The sequence below is a fragment of the Penaeus monodon genome, chromosome 4, assembly GCF_015228065.2.
Source record: "Penaeus monodon isolate SGIC_2016 chromosome 4, NSTDA_Pmon_1, whole genome shotgun sequence".
NCBI classification, from domain to species: Eukaryota; Metazoa; Arthropoda; class Malacostraca; order Decapoda; family Penaeidae; genus Penaeus; species Penaeus monodon.
Window position 1 is genome coordinate 59609670 of NC_051389.1, and position 17574 is coordinate 59627243.

The window sequence follows — 17574 nt, forward strand, 5'->3', positions numbered from 1 at the left end:
AATAAAACAGATACGATAAAAAATAAAAATCAACCAGAAAAACCTAAAAAAAAAGAAAAACGAGCATAAAAAAAAACCAGACAAGAAATAAAAGTAGATAAGAAAAAACAGAAAAAAAAACTAAATGCAAATACCTGCTCAATGCCTGGCTTATCGGGGTTGTACAGGGGCCTCGTCTCGATGTGCTCCGGCACCAAGCGGCACCCCACCTTTGGCACTTCCTCCCAGCGGTGCAGAACGGCGAGTGCCAGCTGCTCTTCGCTCGCTGCGGGGGGGGGGGGGGTTCTCTTTTTTTATTGGCTCCGGTTACTTTTTTGGGTTTTAGTGTCACTGAGTTCGTGTGTGTCGGTTGGGTGGTGGTGTTCGTGTGGTGGAGGGGGGCGCTCCTTGCTAATTATATGCGTGTATATGTATGTGTATAGATAGATAGATAGATAGATAGATAAATAGTTAGATAAATAAATATATATGTTTATAAGTGTGTGTGTGTGTGTGTGTGTGTGTGTGTGTGTGTGTGTGTGTGTGTGTGTGTGTGTGTGTGTGTGTGTGTGTGTGTGTGTGTGTGTGTTTGTGATTAACAGATACAAATACACTTGCTCACAGTCTGACAAACACAAACACAAACACATGAACAAATTCATAGGCATGCATGCAGAAACTTGAGCTCACATACACACAATCATTTAAAAAAAATCGCACTCAATCCATCACTCCTCCACCAAACGCAATAAAAAACAAAACAAACAAATAAACACACACACCATCCCCTTCTCCACACATCCCACTCAAAAAAAAAAATCACCACCACTTTTCGAAACCAACCCGCGCACCTCTCCTTAGACTCCTTCTCGCACCACCAACGACCCTGGTCTTACCAATCATACCTATCATCCGGAACCTGCCGGGGTCGTGCTCGTCGTCAGCCTGCAGCGTGAAGGTCTTGGGGCCGATCCTGACCTTCCCTGGCCCGTAGTGAGGTCCGTCGAGGCGTCCTTCCTTGCAGAGACGGGCCAGGATCTGCGTGGGCTTCATCGGGTCTCGCCACTGGTTGTAGCCCGTCCTATGGAGAGAGAGAACGGGGTGATAGTGAGGGGGTGATCCTAGCGAGGATGTGGATGATGAGAGGGAGGGAGGGAGGGAGGGAGGGAGGGAGGGAGGGAGGGAGGGAGAGGGAGAGAGAGAGAGGGAAGAGAGAGGGAGAGATGGTGACGGTGATAATAGTAGTGATACAGGGATAGTGATTATGATGATGGCGTGGTCGTTGTGGTAATGGTGGTGATGGATTATTCTAACAGTGATGGTGGTGATGATGGTGGTGGTGATGCAATAGTGTTAGAGTGATAGTGATTAAGATGATGTGATCATTGTGGCAATGGTGACCGTGGTAATAGAGTAGATGATGATGATCATGTGGTCACTGTGGTAAGGATGATGATGATAGTAATAGTTGTAGTGGTAATAGTAATGATAATGACTATAATTGTTATAATCACACCGATCATTATCACTCTTGTTAATACTAATGACAAGAGTGATAATGATAACCAATTATAATAACGATAATAGTTAAAATCAAAACAGTGACAAAGACACTGATCACGAAAATAACTTATACCGAGTTATGAAAATCCCAATGACAGTGACAACACACAAAATTCGTATCAGGAAATAATAAAAACAAATACAATGAACAGTCCAAAGCATTAAAACTGACAACCTCCACCCAAGAAATAAACGAATTAGTAAGTATATAGAGAAATAAATGAAAAAAAAAAGAATGAATGAATGAGTGAATGAATAAACAAACACATAAACCAATAAACCCCCAAACAAAAATAAACAAAAAAATCAACACTTACTTAATAATCAATAAAATAAAATAAAAAATGAGCTAACGAAATCACCCACGTCTCGTATCTGGAGGCGAGGCCGCACGTCGCTCGGTGTCGGGAATAGAACCGGTTCTCGAGGTCGATCTTCGTCTCTCCGATCATGTCGTCCGAGCCCACGAGGTCCCAGTCGAGGACCTGCACCGTCAGCATCGAGTCCTGGGGGAAGGTGGCCTCGATCTCGAAACACCTTCGGGAAGGGGAGAAGCTGGGTTAGTGGGCGTGTGGGTGTTGGGGGGAAGTTCCGAGGTTTCGAAAGGTGGGTTTCTAGTCGCGTTCGAAGCGTCGGTTATGAGGCTGTGGGAGTACGTCTGTATGTCAGTTTCGAAACGTGTTTTCAAATCGTGTTCGAAATAGTTGTGAGGTGTAAGGTTAGTTGATGTGAAGTTTCGAAACGTGTTTTCTATTAAACCTCTTATTACTACGCGCCACTTCATGGCTCGCCACACTACCTTTGGTTAATAATCGCTCACTGTTATATCAGAAATGCTCTATAGCCCTGATACGTAAAAGGGAAATGTTTAAATCTTGATGGTAACGAGTGAATATTTTATATCTTCGACACATACACGCTTAAAGAAATTTTGTGAAACGATTAAACAAAGCGAGAATTGACACACACACACACACACACACACACACACACACACACACACACACACACACACACACACGCGCGCGCGCGCGCGCGCGCGCACGCAAGCACATTCATGCAAACACACGGACACACATACAAACAAACACAGACGCATACGCGCATGCGCAAATAGACAATTTTATTTTTCAATATTTTTACACCCACACCCACACACATTCTTGCAAATACACACGGGCACGCAAACACACACACATCCCTAATGTTTTTACACACGTACGCACACACTCACTTATTCACACACAAACGCGCGCGCGCACACCACACACACACACACACACACACAAACATTTATGTGTACACACACGGATACAAACACACATACAAATAAACGTATGTGTGTGTGTGTGTGTGCGCGCGCGCGCGTTTGTGTGTGAATAAGTGTGTGTGAATAAGGACACACGTATGTGTGTCCTATGATATATATATATATTTTTTGTTTTGTTTTTTTGTTTTACTTCTTACTTTTTTTTTCTACTTTTTACTTTTTTTTGTTTTTACTTTTTAACTTTTTTTTTTTTAAACTTCTATTATTATTATTTTATCTATTTATCTATTTATTTATTTTTACTCAATGTGTGGAAGGACTTGCTCACTAGTGGTTCTTGGCCTTGCCCTTCCCTCCGAGCTTCTTCTTGTCCTTCCCTCGGTTCTTCCTCTCCTCCATCTCCTTGTGCTTCCTCTCCTTCTCCTCCTCCATCTCCCGCCTCCTCCTCTCCTCCTCCTCTCGCTCCTTCCTCTCGTCCGAGCGCTTGGCTCTCCCGCCCCCTCGCTGGGCGCCCTTCTGGCTCTTCCTCTCCTCCTTCCTCTCCCTCTGCCTCAGCCTCTGCTTCTCGGCCTCCGAGGACGACGAGCACTGCTCCTTCAGCTGGCCAACCAGCTGCTGGAGTCCGCTCACGCCCACTTGGGTCGTGGTCACTAGCTGCCGGTCCACCAGCGAGCTCCACACGCGAGGAAGATGCTCCACGAACTGGCTCTTCCTGGGGCCCGGACCGCCCACCGCGATCCTTTCCACCAGGGGGGACTTGTCCTCCGAGAGGAGGCCCTCTCCATGCGCACGTACACCGCCTTCAGATGGTTCTAGCGGCTTTCCTCCGCCAGCCTGGCGAAACGGTTCTGGGACTGGCCGCCCCGCCGAAACTCTTGTCGATCTTCACCTCGAACGAGGCCAGCGTGCCCAAGGCCAAGGTGTGGTGGTCGCCCTGGATCACCACGAAGCCGTACGTGGCGCCCTCGCTGTACTCCGCCTTCTGCACGGGCGCAGGAGCGGCACAAACCTTCCTTTTCGCATAAAGGTCAGCCTTCTCCTCGCTGCAGCTGGCAGTGTTCTCCTCCGAGTCACAGGAGGGGCTGGGATCCTTACGGCCGTGCGTCTAAAAGATCTCGAGGACGCGAAGGGCAACGCCCAGAAGAGAGTCCTGGTCCTTATCCACTCCGAAATCCTTCTTCAGAGAAGGGATGTCGGCCGACTTCAGCTCGACGCCCTCTTCGTCCTGCAGACGAAGGAGCTCGTCGGCGACGGCAGGGATCATGGCGACCTCGAAGCTCGAGCCAGCTTCTTCTTGAGGCCCTTGCTGGCTCGCTCGAGGCCGAGCACCAGCTTCTCGAGGCTAAGCTTATCCATTTGAGGCGAAGCCATGTCAGCGATCTTTCTAAATCGCTTGCTTGCAATCTGTGGTCAGCAGTGATGCAGATGCGACGGCGTCTGCGGACAGACGGGAAGCGCGTCTTACCTGTGCGAGTGCCAGAGCAAGAATGCCAGGCGACAGGGATGCACGACAGATGTAACCGTTCGTTCGTTTGAGATTTGCGAAGTTCTGGCTTCGCCTGGGACTTTCACTTATGGCCCGGCCTGTGTCAGCTTTTTATGGCTGTCTCATTTGGTTTTCTGACACTCGGTGCTTACCGTGGCGGTGGGATTGCCAGCAGGCGCTCCTGTAGCCGTGGTGTAAGCATCTCGCATAATCTCTTTACCAGTACGACGGCTGTGTTCTGCGGGCCTTGTCTCAGGAATTGCGTGTGCACACAATTCTCTAAGTAATGTATAAGTGTGGCGTTCGGCTCGCCGCAATGCATGCAACACCTCTCTTCACGTTCTATTGTTTGTATGATCTGCCATGCACAGTGGTAACCTAGGCGCATTCTGTGCAGAATGACTTCGGTACCTCTGTTGTTTATTTCAGAGAGTGCCAGTGGTTCATAGCCGGTGGCGTCTGAGTACCAGCTGGCCGAGGGGGAGGATCTCGTTTCCTCTCTGTGAAGCTGCAGGAGGAAGGAGGTTGCCATCACCGTACACTTCTTCCTAAGTAATTTTCGGCTCTGATGTATTATCATGGGATTAGGGGGCATACCCCTGCCAACTTCGGCTAGTCTGTCAGCAAGCTCATTCCCTCTGATCCCTATGTGGCTGGGAACCCAGTTTATGATAATTCTTCTACCCTGTGCAAGAATCCTCTGTGCCAGTGTGAGGATGGTAGTCAGAAGGTAGATATTGTCAGTGGGTGAGCGCTGCTGAAGACATCGATGGCTCCCTTTGGAGTCTGTATGTATGACCACGTGTCCTATCAAACTACCTACCCACCTACCTTCCTACCTACCTATCTACTTCCCCATTATCTACCACCCTATCCACACACGAAAATATACTTCCCCCCCACATCACCACCCCCAACCACCCCCACCGAGAGACTCACTTGCCAAAGACGGGATTCAATTGCTTCGAAATGTAGTTCTCCTTGTCCGACACTTTCTTGCCCCCGAGGTAGATCAGGATGTAAGGGTCGGCCTTGCCATTAAGGTCCATGGGATGAAGGTCACAAGCACGGACCACGTACACTCTCACCAGGACGTGGATGGGGTCGTTGGAGGGAAGGCCCTGTGGGAAAGGGTTTTTATCATCATCATCATCATCATCATCATCATCATTATTATTCTATGTTATTTTGATTTAGAAATGGAGGTGTGATTGGAGCGTCACTGGGTCGTCCGAGGGAATAAATGGGTGATTTTGATTTTTGATTTTGAAACGGAAGTGTGACTGGAGCGTCCTTGGGTCGTTCGAAGGAAGGCCCTGGGGGACTGGTGTCTTAGATTTAGATTTAGAAGTGTGACTCGGACGTGTCATCGAGTCGTTCGAAAAGATAGCGGCTGAAAGTAACGTTAAAAATGGTAGTATGTTTGATGGTGTAGTCGTTTTGCATCTTGATTTTGATATTGATTTTGAGAGGGTAGTGTGGTGTGGAGTAAGACTGAAACTGAGGTTTTTGGTGGTGGTTCTTGTGTGGAAATCTGATGCGGACTTAGAAAACATAGGATAGAAAATGAGATGGAAACTGGTATTGATCGACCAGAGGGTGATTAGATGTAGTAAAATGGAACCAGTTACATTCATATTTAGATTATTTGTTTTATGTTACCCTGAACGACAAACACTTTTATATAAATTTTGAAATGATGTAAAGAGAATTAACAAGAATTCTGTTACGATTTTGGGATATAAAAGACACATTCCATTTTTAAATCATAAGGAAAATAAACATACACAATGCATATACTTAGGATCAATTAAAGGCTACATCGCCTCGTTTAAAACCTATTACAAATCTTATATCAGTAGCAGCCAAAAGTTACAATTTATATACTAAATCTAATCCCAAATACACTATTTCCTATAAAAAGCAATAATAATAAAAGAACCATCACTTCACTGGGAACTTTCTCCGACTCACCTACCTTCATTCAATCCAATCCACTCACCCAACAAACAAATAAACAATAAACAAGTAAGTTAATTCCCACGTGCAATGGGCCCCTACCTGGAAGAACCCGTACTGCGGGTCGCCTCCTGTGATGGTCGTGTCCTCAATGTCCTTTGGGAGAGGCCACCTGTACAGCTTGAGGGAGCCCTGGAAAGTGAGGAATTATAACTATGATTCATGATTATAATTTGGTTTTATTCCACTTGTTACAATGGATATGCTTGGGGTGGCATGCTGTCTGTTTCATTTTGCTTCTAAATGACCCCCTGTGTGCAAGGAATGGCCGGGGTTGCCATCCCCTGGCGGCGAGGGATTTGAACGCGGGGCAGCAAGATTGCTAGACGAGATCGCTACCGCTCGCCTAAGTAACGTAAGACTGTCTATTTAAATTAAAATGTTAAATGAATGTCGTCTCAAAAGTGAAAGTTGCACCGTTTTCATATGTCTGTGAAATGCCTTCTTCTTTGGCTGAATATCGCGGAAAATTTGAAAATATATTCTGTCCGGAATCTCTAGACGTGTAATTTATTATTATTATTATTATTATTATTATTATTGTTATTATTATCATTAATATTATCATTATTATTAACAATAATATCATCATCATCATTATCATTATTATTATCATGATTATAATTTTCATCATTATCATCATAATCATCATTATTACCTGAACCACCTAATCGCATACCGTAACAACATGTAACCGAGTAATCTCCCGGTAAGCCTCACCTTGAACTTCCCGACGACCCGGTTCTCATCCTCCAGTTCGTCCCCGGTTTTCTTGCCGCGGTACAGCTCGAAGGTGTGAAGCCACTCGCGGAAACCATTGAATTCCGTCTCCAGGTCTCCCGGTATGACCTGTAGGGAAGGAGGGTGGTTAGTAGGGCGGGGTTTGGAAAAAGGGTCTCGGTCTCGGTCTCACTCACTCACTCACTCTCCTCTCACTCTCTCTCTCTCTCTCTTCCCCTCCCTCCCTCCCTTCATCCATCCTTCCCCCTCCCTCCCTTTCCCCTCCTCTTCTCTCTTCTCTCTTCTCTCTCCTCCTCTTCTCTCTCTCTCTCTCTCTCTCTCTCTCTCTCTCCTCTCTCTCTCCTTCTCCCCTTCCCTCTCCTCTTGTCTCTCTCTCCTTCTAGCCACCACGCTTGGCTTCCTCTCCTCTGCTCCCGCGAGTCTCGCCGCCTTCCCCCTGACATATCCTTGGTTTGCTTGCGTCTGTCGGGCGAGTCGCCGCAACTCGCCGCGTGGAGCCGAAAGGGGTGCCTGCTGGCTGCGTCTGCTCGCCGTCGGGGTTGTCTGCTCGCTCTCTCGCCCCCCTGCTCTCCTGCTGTTGCTAGTGGTGGCGTGGGGGAAGGGGGAAGGGGGGAAGGGGAAAGGGAGAGGGTGAGTGTAGTGGCGGAATTACAGGGATGAAAGTCATTATGGTACGGTTGAAATATTCAGTAAGTTGGTAAATAATGAGTTAATAAATAAATAAATGAGTTGTCATATAATAAGTGAATAAACAAATAGATAGATAAGTGGCTTGGTAAGTATGTTGCTAGTTTTGAATTTACGTGAACTATAGGTAATGTCATCCTCTCCTATTATGACAATTCGAATATGTCCTTCAACCTTACCCAGTGTATAACCAACAAACAAATAAACAAATAAGTTCCTAGTTTTGAATCAACGTGAAATTTCGTTGCGTTTTCCTCTCTGAAGACAACTCAAGTATACCTCGTACAACCGTACAACCAACAAAGACGTTGTTCTCTAAACCACAAGATAAAACTCGCAGCACCTACAATGGCCACAGCCTCCAGCGACGCGAAGTACTTCGTCCACCAATCCCTGTTCTCCTCTTCCTCCTCTTCTATGTCTAAACTCTGCTTTCGTCTTCTGTTCGCTTCTGCTTTCTCCTTCTTCGTCACCCCCACGAGCTTGGAAACGGCGCCAGATCCCTGAGGAAGGAGAGGGGAAGGGAGGAAAGGAAAAATATGAGAATCGAGAAGAGAGATGGCTGGCGGTTGAGAGGAACGTCAGGATGAGGAACGAGCGAAGGGGCGTCGCTGGGTGTTGGGTGGGGGGGAGCTGGGGGTCTGGTCGCTCGCTCTGGCCCTCTCTCTCTCTCTCTCTCTCTCTCTCTCTCTCTCTCTCTCTCTCTCTCTCTCTCTCTCTCTTTCTCTCTCTCTCTCACTCTCTCTCTCTCACTCTCTCTCTCTCACACACACACACACACACACTCTTTCTCTCTCGCCCCCTCTCTCTCATGAGAGAAAACATTGCAACACATATCATAAGAGTGTAAAAAACAAACTTTAAAAAAAACGTATTGAAGCATTGCAAGGTGACCGCAAAATCAATTCCATGACGTGAAAAACTACATAAAACGAAAAACAAGAACTTACATACTCGCAACCTAACTTTAAAAAAATCCATGAATTCCAAAAAAGCACGTGTATGTGTATTTATATAAAGAAATCAACAATACGCGAAAGGAAATGACAGACAAACAAACGAACAAACGAGGAAACAGAAAAAAGGAACGATAATATCCTACACGCACATAGTCGATGGTGATGATCGTGTCCTTCTGCAGGAGTGGAATTCGCTCGTGGTTCCCTCTGTAGGCCACGCTTCCACCGCCTCCACCGCCTCCGCCTCCGCCTCCGCCGTGGACGTTGTTGGGGACGAGAGCGTTGTTGTTCCCCACGCCGTTCGGGTCGTCTCCTGAGGAGGGTGAGGTTACAGAGGTTAGGTTAGGTTAGGTTAGGTTAGGTTAGGTTAGGTTAGGTTAGGTTAGATTTGGTTGGTTTGGTTTGGTTTGGTTTGGGTAGATTAGATTTGGGTTGGTTAGGTTAGGTTAGTTTAGTTTGGTTTGGTTAGGTTAGGTTTGTGTTGTAATTTGGATTCTTTGTGAGCAAGTTTGTAGTTTCATTAGTGTTGCTGGAAATAATGACCCTCATCCATCGCCCCCCTTTCCCTCCCCCTCCCCCGTCTCCCCTTCCCCCCTCCCTCCCTACCTCCTCCCCCAGTCCCCCTCCTCCCCCAGAGCCCCTCCAACCCTCACCTTGCAACTGCACCAGCGACGCATTCCGCGCCGCCTCCTTCTCCCGCCTCGTCGTCGGCGTCCACGTGTAGCGGTGCAGGTTCGAGATGATGTGCGTCCCGACCAGAGTGAACCTCCCGAAGCTCCGACAATCCACGACCCGGATGGTGATTGGAGGGCAGTACAGCTCTTGCTCCGGGAGTTCCTGGTGGATTGGGGATTGGGGTTAGGGGCGCCCAAGAGAGGGATTGGGGTTAGGGGCGGCCAAGGGAGGGATTGGGGATTGGGGTGGCCAAGGGAGGGATTGGGGAAAGTGCAGTTGAACGAAGAAAACACACGAGAATGTCGCTCCACTGCTTCTTGGGGGCAAATTGGGGATTGGGGTTACGTGTAAGGGGAATTGCTGGCGATGGGGTTGGTCTGTGCGTGCGAGTGGTTCGTGTGTGCGGTTTGTGGGATGGAATGTGAGGGTTGTTATTGCTATTAGATTTGATGTGATGCAGGATGTTGCACTGGTATGAGGCTGATGACTATTTCATACTTACTTACGGCACAATATATATATATATATATATATATATATATATATATATATATATATATATTGATATGTATATATATGTATATATGTATATATACATATATATGTATATATATACATATATGTATACTTATATATACATATATGTATATGTATATACACACATACATATATTACATATATAAATATGTATATGTATTTATATACACACACACACACACACGCACACACACACACACACACACACACACACACGCACACACACATATATATTATATATATTGTATGCATTATATATATTATACATATATATATATATATATATATATATATATATATATATATATATATATATATATATATATATATATTCATCCACACACTACATGGATGCGTCCATATAGTCTGAAAATCAATTGTATGATTTTCTTCTTGATTTGAAATGCATGCAACATCCTGCATCACATCAAATCCAATAGCAATTACAACCCTAGAAATATATAAGATTTTTTTTTCATATATGTAATTGTGTTTTATTTGGTATGAAATAAAATACTTGCATAATTTCAATATTTTACATAAAGTGAATCCATCAGCGGTAACATCAAAACTACAATGAATGAAAAAGGTGTCCAATCCGCCTCTCTTTCCACCCCCATCCATCCACGGGGGTGGGAGGGGGGGTAGGGTCCATCCTAAGACCCTACCCCACCTCCCACCCCCACCCACTCCCTCCACCCTCCGTCCTAGGACTCAACCCCCACCGCCCTGCCCCACACCCTCCCTCCACCCTACAGAATAAAGGACTCACCCCCACCTCCCTCCCTCTATCCCACATCTCGGCCTCAACCCCTCCCCCAACCCCCCGACTCCCTCCCTCACTCCCTCCATCCCACAGCGCACAGGACGCACCACCCCGCGCCACCCCGAAACCCCTCTCCCTCCCTCCCTCCCTCCCTCCCAAGACTCACCAGATCAATGTACTTCACGGGATTCGTGAAGTTGGGGTTCCTCCGCGCCGACGTGATCACGGCTGACTGGATGATGTGGCCGGCGACCTCCACGTCCACCCGCGGCCGATCCACCGTCAGGAGGTGGATGCGCTTCAGGTCGCGAAGGCCCCAGAACAACACCTGCGGAGGAGGGGGGGGGGGGTCAGGCCTCTGTGTTATTTCGTTTAGTTTTCTTTTTTGTTTTTTTGTCATTTGTTTTCTTTTTTCTGTTGTTTTGGCTGTCTTTTGTTTTGTTGTTTTTTTCGTTTTGTTTATCGTTTGTTTTATTTTTGTTTTGTTGTTCTCTCTTTTTTTTTTTTTTTTCTTTCTTGTTGTATATTATGTTTTTTTCTCCTTGTTTTTCTATTTCATTTTCTTTTGTATTCTTTTGCTAATCTTATTTATTTTATATCATTGCCTTTACATCCTTATTTTGTGTATTATTTTCGTTTAACATATTCAAACTCATCGTATTTGTTTATTTATTTTCATTTCACTTTGCTTTTTTCGTTATTTCATATAATTTTGTTTACTTGTGGAGTTTAAGCGGTTCGTTTGTCCCTTAAGTTTGTGTGTGTGTTTTGCGTGACTGTTTTTATTTATGTTATTATTCTTGCTAGTAGGTATATGTCTACGTTTATATAATTAAATTAATTAAAATTATATGTTTTTTTTATATATTAACCCCAAAAATAACCAATAAATGAACACACACACAACACACACACACAGCCCCCCACACACCCTCACACCACACACACACCCCAACCTCCACCATCACCCCTCCCCCTCCCCTCAAACACATTCACCCCTCCCCCTCCCCTCAAAATTACCCCAACCCACCTCCAGCCTGTACTTGGCGAGCGTAGGCCTGATGCCCCGTGGCACTGGCATGAGGGGCCCGCTGTCCCCCCCGTGGCACTCCTTGGCCTGCGGCACGGCGATGACGTCACCCTCCTCCTCGCCGTCCTGGAACTGGGGAGGGAAGGGGTGGGGGAGGAGGGAGGGAGGGAGGGAGGGAGGGAGGGAGGGAGGGAGGGAGGGAGGGAGGAGGGAGGATGGGTGGGAGGGAGGAGGGGAGGGCAGAAGAAAATAAAAAGGGAAGGAAGGAAGGAAGAATGGAAGAAAGAAAGGAAGGAAGGAAGGAAGGAAAGAAGGGAAGGAGGAAGAGAGAATGAAGGAAAGGAAAGAAAATGAGAGAAGGAAGGAAATGAAAGAAAAGGAAGAAAGGAAGGAAGGGAGCAAAGGAAGGAAGTAATGAAGGAAGAAATAAGGGAATGGAATAGGCGTGAAAGAAAGGAAGTTTGGAAGGAAGGAAGGAAAGGAAGGAGGGAGGAAGAATGTGAGGAAGGAGGTAGGAAGGGAGATGGGATAAAGAAAGAGAAGCAAGATTGTATGAATAAACTGATGAGAATTAATAAACAAGGCAGCCATATATATCATATTATGGATTTAATCATATAACTAGACAGCTAAACGATAATACAGACAGACAGCAACAATATCACCATAAACAAACACAAAAACAAACACAAAATCAAACTCCACCCCCCCCAAAAAAAGACCCTCTACCAACAAACAAACAAACAAACCACGACGGCCACCTCGCCTTCAGGAAGCGCCCCCCCCTCACCTGCAGGAGCTCGAAGGTCGCCAGCAGCTCCCCGGCGTGGTCCGTCCCGCGAAACAGGTCGTGCCATTCGAGGTGAGGTCGTTCGTAAGCTTCCTCTCGGAGCTTGATGTGCGGTCGTGCCAGCGCTCGCCCGATGAATTCCGACTTGCCCTGAGGGCGGGGTCGAAGGGGAGGGAGGGGGGGGGAGGGGAGGGGGCGGGGTCGAAGGGGAGGAAGAAAGGGTGGGGGAGGGAGGGAGATGGGAGGGGGAGGAAGGGGGGGAAGGGGGAGAAAGAAAGGGAGAGGAGGGGGAGAGGAAGGAGGGGAGAGAAAGGGGTGGGGTGAGGAAGAAAGGGAAGGTGGGAAGGGTAGGGGACGAGTGGGTGGTAGGGTGGGGGAGGGAGGGGGGAGGAAAGAAGGTTGGGAAGGAAGGAAGGGGAGATAGTGCGATGGGTGGTGGTGGGGGGGGGGAGGAAGGGGGAGAGGTAGGGAAGAGATGAAGTGAAGATTTTTTTTCAGATTACTAATATAATTCCATTTGGTTTATACTTTTCTGTGACAAATTCTATTCCTGCATTTACCAACCCTTAGGTTTTTAAAAACAAGACAGTTTCCTCACCACTTTATCCTGATCAAAAATCTCGACCACGATGAGCGGAGGCTGAGCTTTCATCTCCTCCTTGGTCCCGTAGACGAGGATGTCGTCGAGGACCAGCATCTCATCCCACGTCGGGCTCAGCGTCTCGTCGATCACCTGGCGAGGATGAGGGGGTGAGGGGGTGTTGACGTGAGGGGGAGGAGGTGAGGGGGATGGGATGGGGAGGGATGAAGTGAGAGGGATGAGGTGAGGGGGATGAGATGAGGAGGGATAAGGTGAGGGGGATGAGATGAGGGGGATGAGGTGGGGGGGGGGGATGAGGTGAGGGTGCTCAGGTGAGAATGTTGAGATGAGATGGACGTTGGGCGGAGAAGGATGTCCAGGTGAGATGAGGATGGCGAGGTGAGGAGGATGTTTGTTGGGATGAGGACATTGCGCGAGGAGGATGCTGAGAAGATGTTCGTTCATATAAGGATGTTGAGATGAGGATGAGGATGCTAGTACGATAAGAATGCCGGAGAGAATGATATCGTTGAGATAAAGATGTTATGAGGACCAGGATGTTGGGATGAGAAGCATATTAGGAGGAGGAAGTTAACTGCGATGAAGATGACAATAGAATGAACATGTTTATTGAGATGAAGCCTGAGGACAAGGACGCTGAAGTGAGGATGACGTTAAGATGAGATTGCGGAGATGAGGATGTTAGGATGAGGATCTAAATGTCATCGTCATCATCATTTTCGTTATTTCGAATTTCGTATTAAGGGGGCTGATGTTGTTATTTGGTCGTGCAATATTGACCATAGCAGTTATTGCAAGTGAATGTTTGTCATTGATATCTGTACCGCCGTTACCAATATCGGCTGCAGTATGACGTTAAAATATATACTAATACATTATCAACATATCTATTTATTGATAGCTGCATTAACTGTTATGCATTTATATCCCGATACCAGCAGTAACAATGATACAAACCATATTCCAAACCATTACAAAAAAGGTTAACCATCGCCCTAAGAACAGAATAGAAAATTGCCCCCCTTAAAGCAGTGCCTTTAATCTTACTAATAAACATAACTATATCCAAAATAATTCGAAATATACATAACCCATCCCCCTAAGTATGTTAAAAAAAGGCTCCTTAAATTAATATCCATTATTCCTACGAGATCAAAGGTCACGCGGCCACTGACCTGAGTCTCTCGACAGTGCTCTCCGATGATGACCCGCGCGAAGGGGTCAGAGAGACCTGAATTATCGGAGGCGATGAGTGACCTGGCCTGGTACATGTGCGCGCGCAGCTGGAAGATCTGGCAGAGAGAGAGAAAAAATTAAGGATTTTTTTTCTTCGTGTGTATATCTTTCTGTTGGAATAAAATGTGTTTATGATAGTGTAAAGGTTTTTAGTATCTTTAACCTGTGCGTGCAGATGTAAGATCTGTGAAAGAAAGAAAATAAGGACTTATCCTTAGGTCTTTCTTATATATCTTTTAACTGTAGGTTCATGTCTGAGCCGCCGTGGTCACAGCATGATACTTAATTGTAGTTTTCATGTTGTGATGCTCTTGGAGTGAGTACGTGGTAGGGTCCCCAGTTCCTTTCCACGGAGTGTGCCGGTGGTACCTTTTAGGTAATCATTCTCTCTATTTATCCGGGCTTGGGACCAGCACTGACTTGGGCTGGCTTGGCCACCCAGTGGCTAGGTAGGCATTCGAGGTGAAGTTCCTTGCCCAAGGAAACAACGCGCCGGCCGGTGACTCGAACCCTCGAACTCAGATTGCCGTCGTGACAGTGTTGAGTCCGACGCTCTAACCATTAGACCACCGCGGCCTTGACGATCATGTATATATGTATATATATATATATAATATATATATATATATATATATATATATATATATATTATTTTTTTATATTTTTTTTTTTTTTTTTTTTTTTTTTTTTTTCCTTCTTTTTTTTTTTTTTTTTTTTTTTTTTTTTTTTTTATTTAACATGTATGCGCGTAGTTGGTAGATCTGTGAGAGAGAAAATTGACATCTCTTTTTTTTTCCTGCGTATTTGTTTCACTCGGATCAATAAATGTCTATGTTAGTACAATTATTATTATTATTCAATTAAGATTTAACATGTGCGCAGTTGGAAGAGCTGTGAGAGAGAAAAAATAAAATAAAGACATATCTTTAACATTTTTTCGTGTATATATATCTCTCTTTGTGTTTGTTTGAGTTGGAATAATGTCTGTCTGTCATTGTTCGATTTCTTTTCTTTTCTTTTTTTTAAGATTTAACTTGTGCTCACAATTGGAAGGTCTGAAAATAAGGAATAATTACATATCTTTAATTATTTTTTTTATGTGTATATCTTCTTGTGATTTTGCTTCATCGGAATGATAACTATTTATTGCAGGATAAATGTTCTGTCTTTTATTTCATATATATATATATATATATATATATATATATATATATATATATATATATATATATATATATATGTGTGTGTGTGTGTGTGTGTGTGTGTGTGTGTGTGTGTGTGTGTGTGTGTGTGTGTGTGTGTGTGTGTGTGTGTTGCGCTGGATAATCTTACCCATCACCTTTCTCAAGTTCTTACAATCTTACCCACCATCTTACGCAGGTTCTATAAATCTAACTTAAGTCCTATAAATTTTACTCAAGTTCTATAAATCTTATTCAAGTTGTATAAATCTTGCTCGCTACCTTACTCGATTCCAATAATCTCTCCCCCTCTCCCCTCTCTTCACCCTCACCTGTTTCTGCGTGTAGTGCAGCGTGATGGGCGGCAGCGTCATGGTCCTCTCGATGTTGCGCAGCTCGTAAGGCATCTCGTAGCCCTTGGGTATGCCGGGCAGGAAGTGCTTCTTGTGCTTCATCATGCCCAGCCACAGGTAGATCTGCAGCTTGGCCTGGATGGCCCAGCCGCCTGGCCCGCTCGACTTGCGCCCGGGGAGCTGCGGGCGCGGGGGCTGCGTTATGTGGCTGTGCTTGGACCCACGCACACGGGTAGGTTTACTCATACACGCACACACCCACACACACGCACACACACACACACACACACACCACACACACACACGCACACACACACACACACACACTAGTACATGAAGTAGTAGTATAATATGATGATATATACAGAACGTATTAATTATCATACAGACAACAAACATGCATACATACATGTATATACACACACACGCAAACACGTATGCAAGAGAAAGAGCGAGAGGGAGGGAGGGAGGGAGAGGGAGAGGGGGAGAGAAGGGAGAGAGAGGGAGAGGGGGAGAGAAGGAAGAGGGAGAGAGGAGGAGGGAGGGTAGGGAAAAGAGAGAGAAAACGAGAAGAGAGAAGAGGAGAGGAGAGGAGGGAGAGGGAGAGAGAGAGAGAGGAGAGAGGGAGAGAGGAGAGAGGGAGAGGGGAGGGAGAGGAGAGAGGGAGAAGGAGAGAGGGAGAGGGAGAGGGGAGAGAGGGAGGGAGGGAGGGAGGGAGGGAGGTGAGAAAGAGAGAGAAAGAAAGAGAGAGAGAGAGAGAGAGAGAGAGAGAGAGAGAGAGAGAGAGAGAGAGAGAGAGAGAGAGAATATAAGAGAGAGAGAGAGAGAGAATATAAGAGAGAAAGAGAAAGAGAAAGAGAAAGAGAAACAGAAACAGAAAGAGAATCAAACCATATCTCAAAAAAAAAAAAAAAAAAAAAAAGTAATGACAGTAAAACAAAAGACAAAACAAAAAATCGATCCCCAACCAGAACCCCCCTCCCCCCTCCCCCCTTCCCCCCTTCCCACCGACCTTGAGGAAGAGGGTCTGGGTCACGCCGCAGGACTTCCCTCTCTCCAGGTCAACCGGCGAGTAGATGAGATGCCTGGTGGGGATGCGCTGGTAGGCCACTCGCTTCCCGCCGCTGATCATCCACAGGAACACGTCGGGGAGGCTGTGTTGGGGCTGAGAGGTTGTCATGGCAACGGAGGGGGTGAGAAGGGAGGGGAGGGGAAGGGGAGAAGGGAGGGGAGGGGGAGGGGGAGAAAGGGGGGGTGGGGAAGAGATATTTTGTTAAGTGTTGATTGGGAATGAAAAATGTAAGCTTTTTTATTATCAATATTATTGATATTATCATTATCATCATCATCATCGTCATCATTATCATCAGCATCATTATCAATATCATCATTATTATTATTACTACTATCATCATCATCATTATTATTACTATCATCATCATTATTATCATTCACATATAGATAAAAAATGGAAAAAAACAAAATAAAAAACAAGAAAAATAAAAGAAAACTGGCAACCAAAAGAAGACAATATAGTAAGAGGGAAAAAGGAGACAGAAAAAAGAGCACCACCAACAGAAAAAAAAATGCACAGGTTGAGGAAAAAATACAAATTAAGACAAAAAGATAAAAAACCAACATCCCAAAAGAAAAGAAAAATAAACATCAACTAAGAAAAAAAAAACGTACATCATCAATAAA

At 45.6% G+C, this 17574-nt stretch overlaps 1 protein-coding gene across 1 annotated transcript in view; it reads right to left on the reverse strand.

Moving 5' to 3' along the window:
* LOC119572633 (otoferlin-like) overlaps nucleotides 1-17574 on the reverse strand; it is a gene marked incomplete in the record, with an annotated part of 132351 nt that overhangs the window by 10840 nt on the left and 103937 nt on the right. Inside the window, 17 exon segments of the mRNA XM_037919738.1 lie at nucleotides 135-265; nucleotides 876-1060; nucleotides 1909-2079; nucleotides 5238-5419; nucleotides 6360-6449; nucleotides 7038-7166; nucleotides 7519-7638; nucleotides 8093-8248; nucleotides 8854-9017; nucleotides 9358-9541; nucleotides 10849-11010; nucleotides 11713-11844; nucleotides 12503-12652; nucleotides 13101-13235; nucleotides 14279-14395; nucleotides 15853-16053; nucleotides 16886-17038. Coding sequence (XP_037775666.1) covers nucleotides 135-265; nucleotides 876-1060; nucleotides 1909-2079; nucleotides 5238-5419; nucleotides 6360-6449; nucleotides 7038-7166; nucleotides 7519-7638; nucleotides 8093-8248; nucleotides 8854-9017; nucleotides 9358-9541; nucleotides 10849-11010; nucleotides 11713-11844; nucleotides 12503-12652; nucleotides 13101-13235; nucleotides 14279-14395; nucleotides 15853-16053; nucleotides 16886-17038 — 2562 coding nt within the window.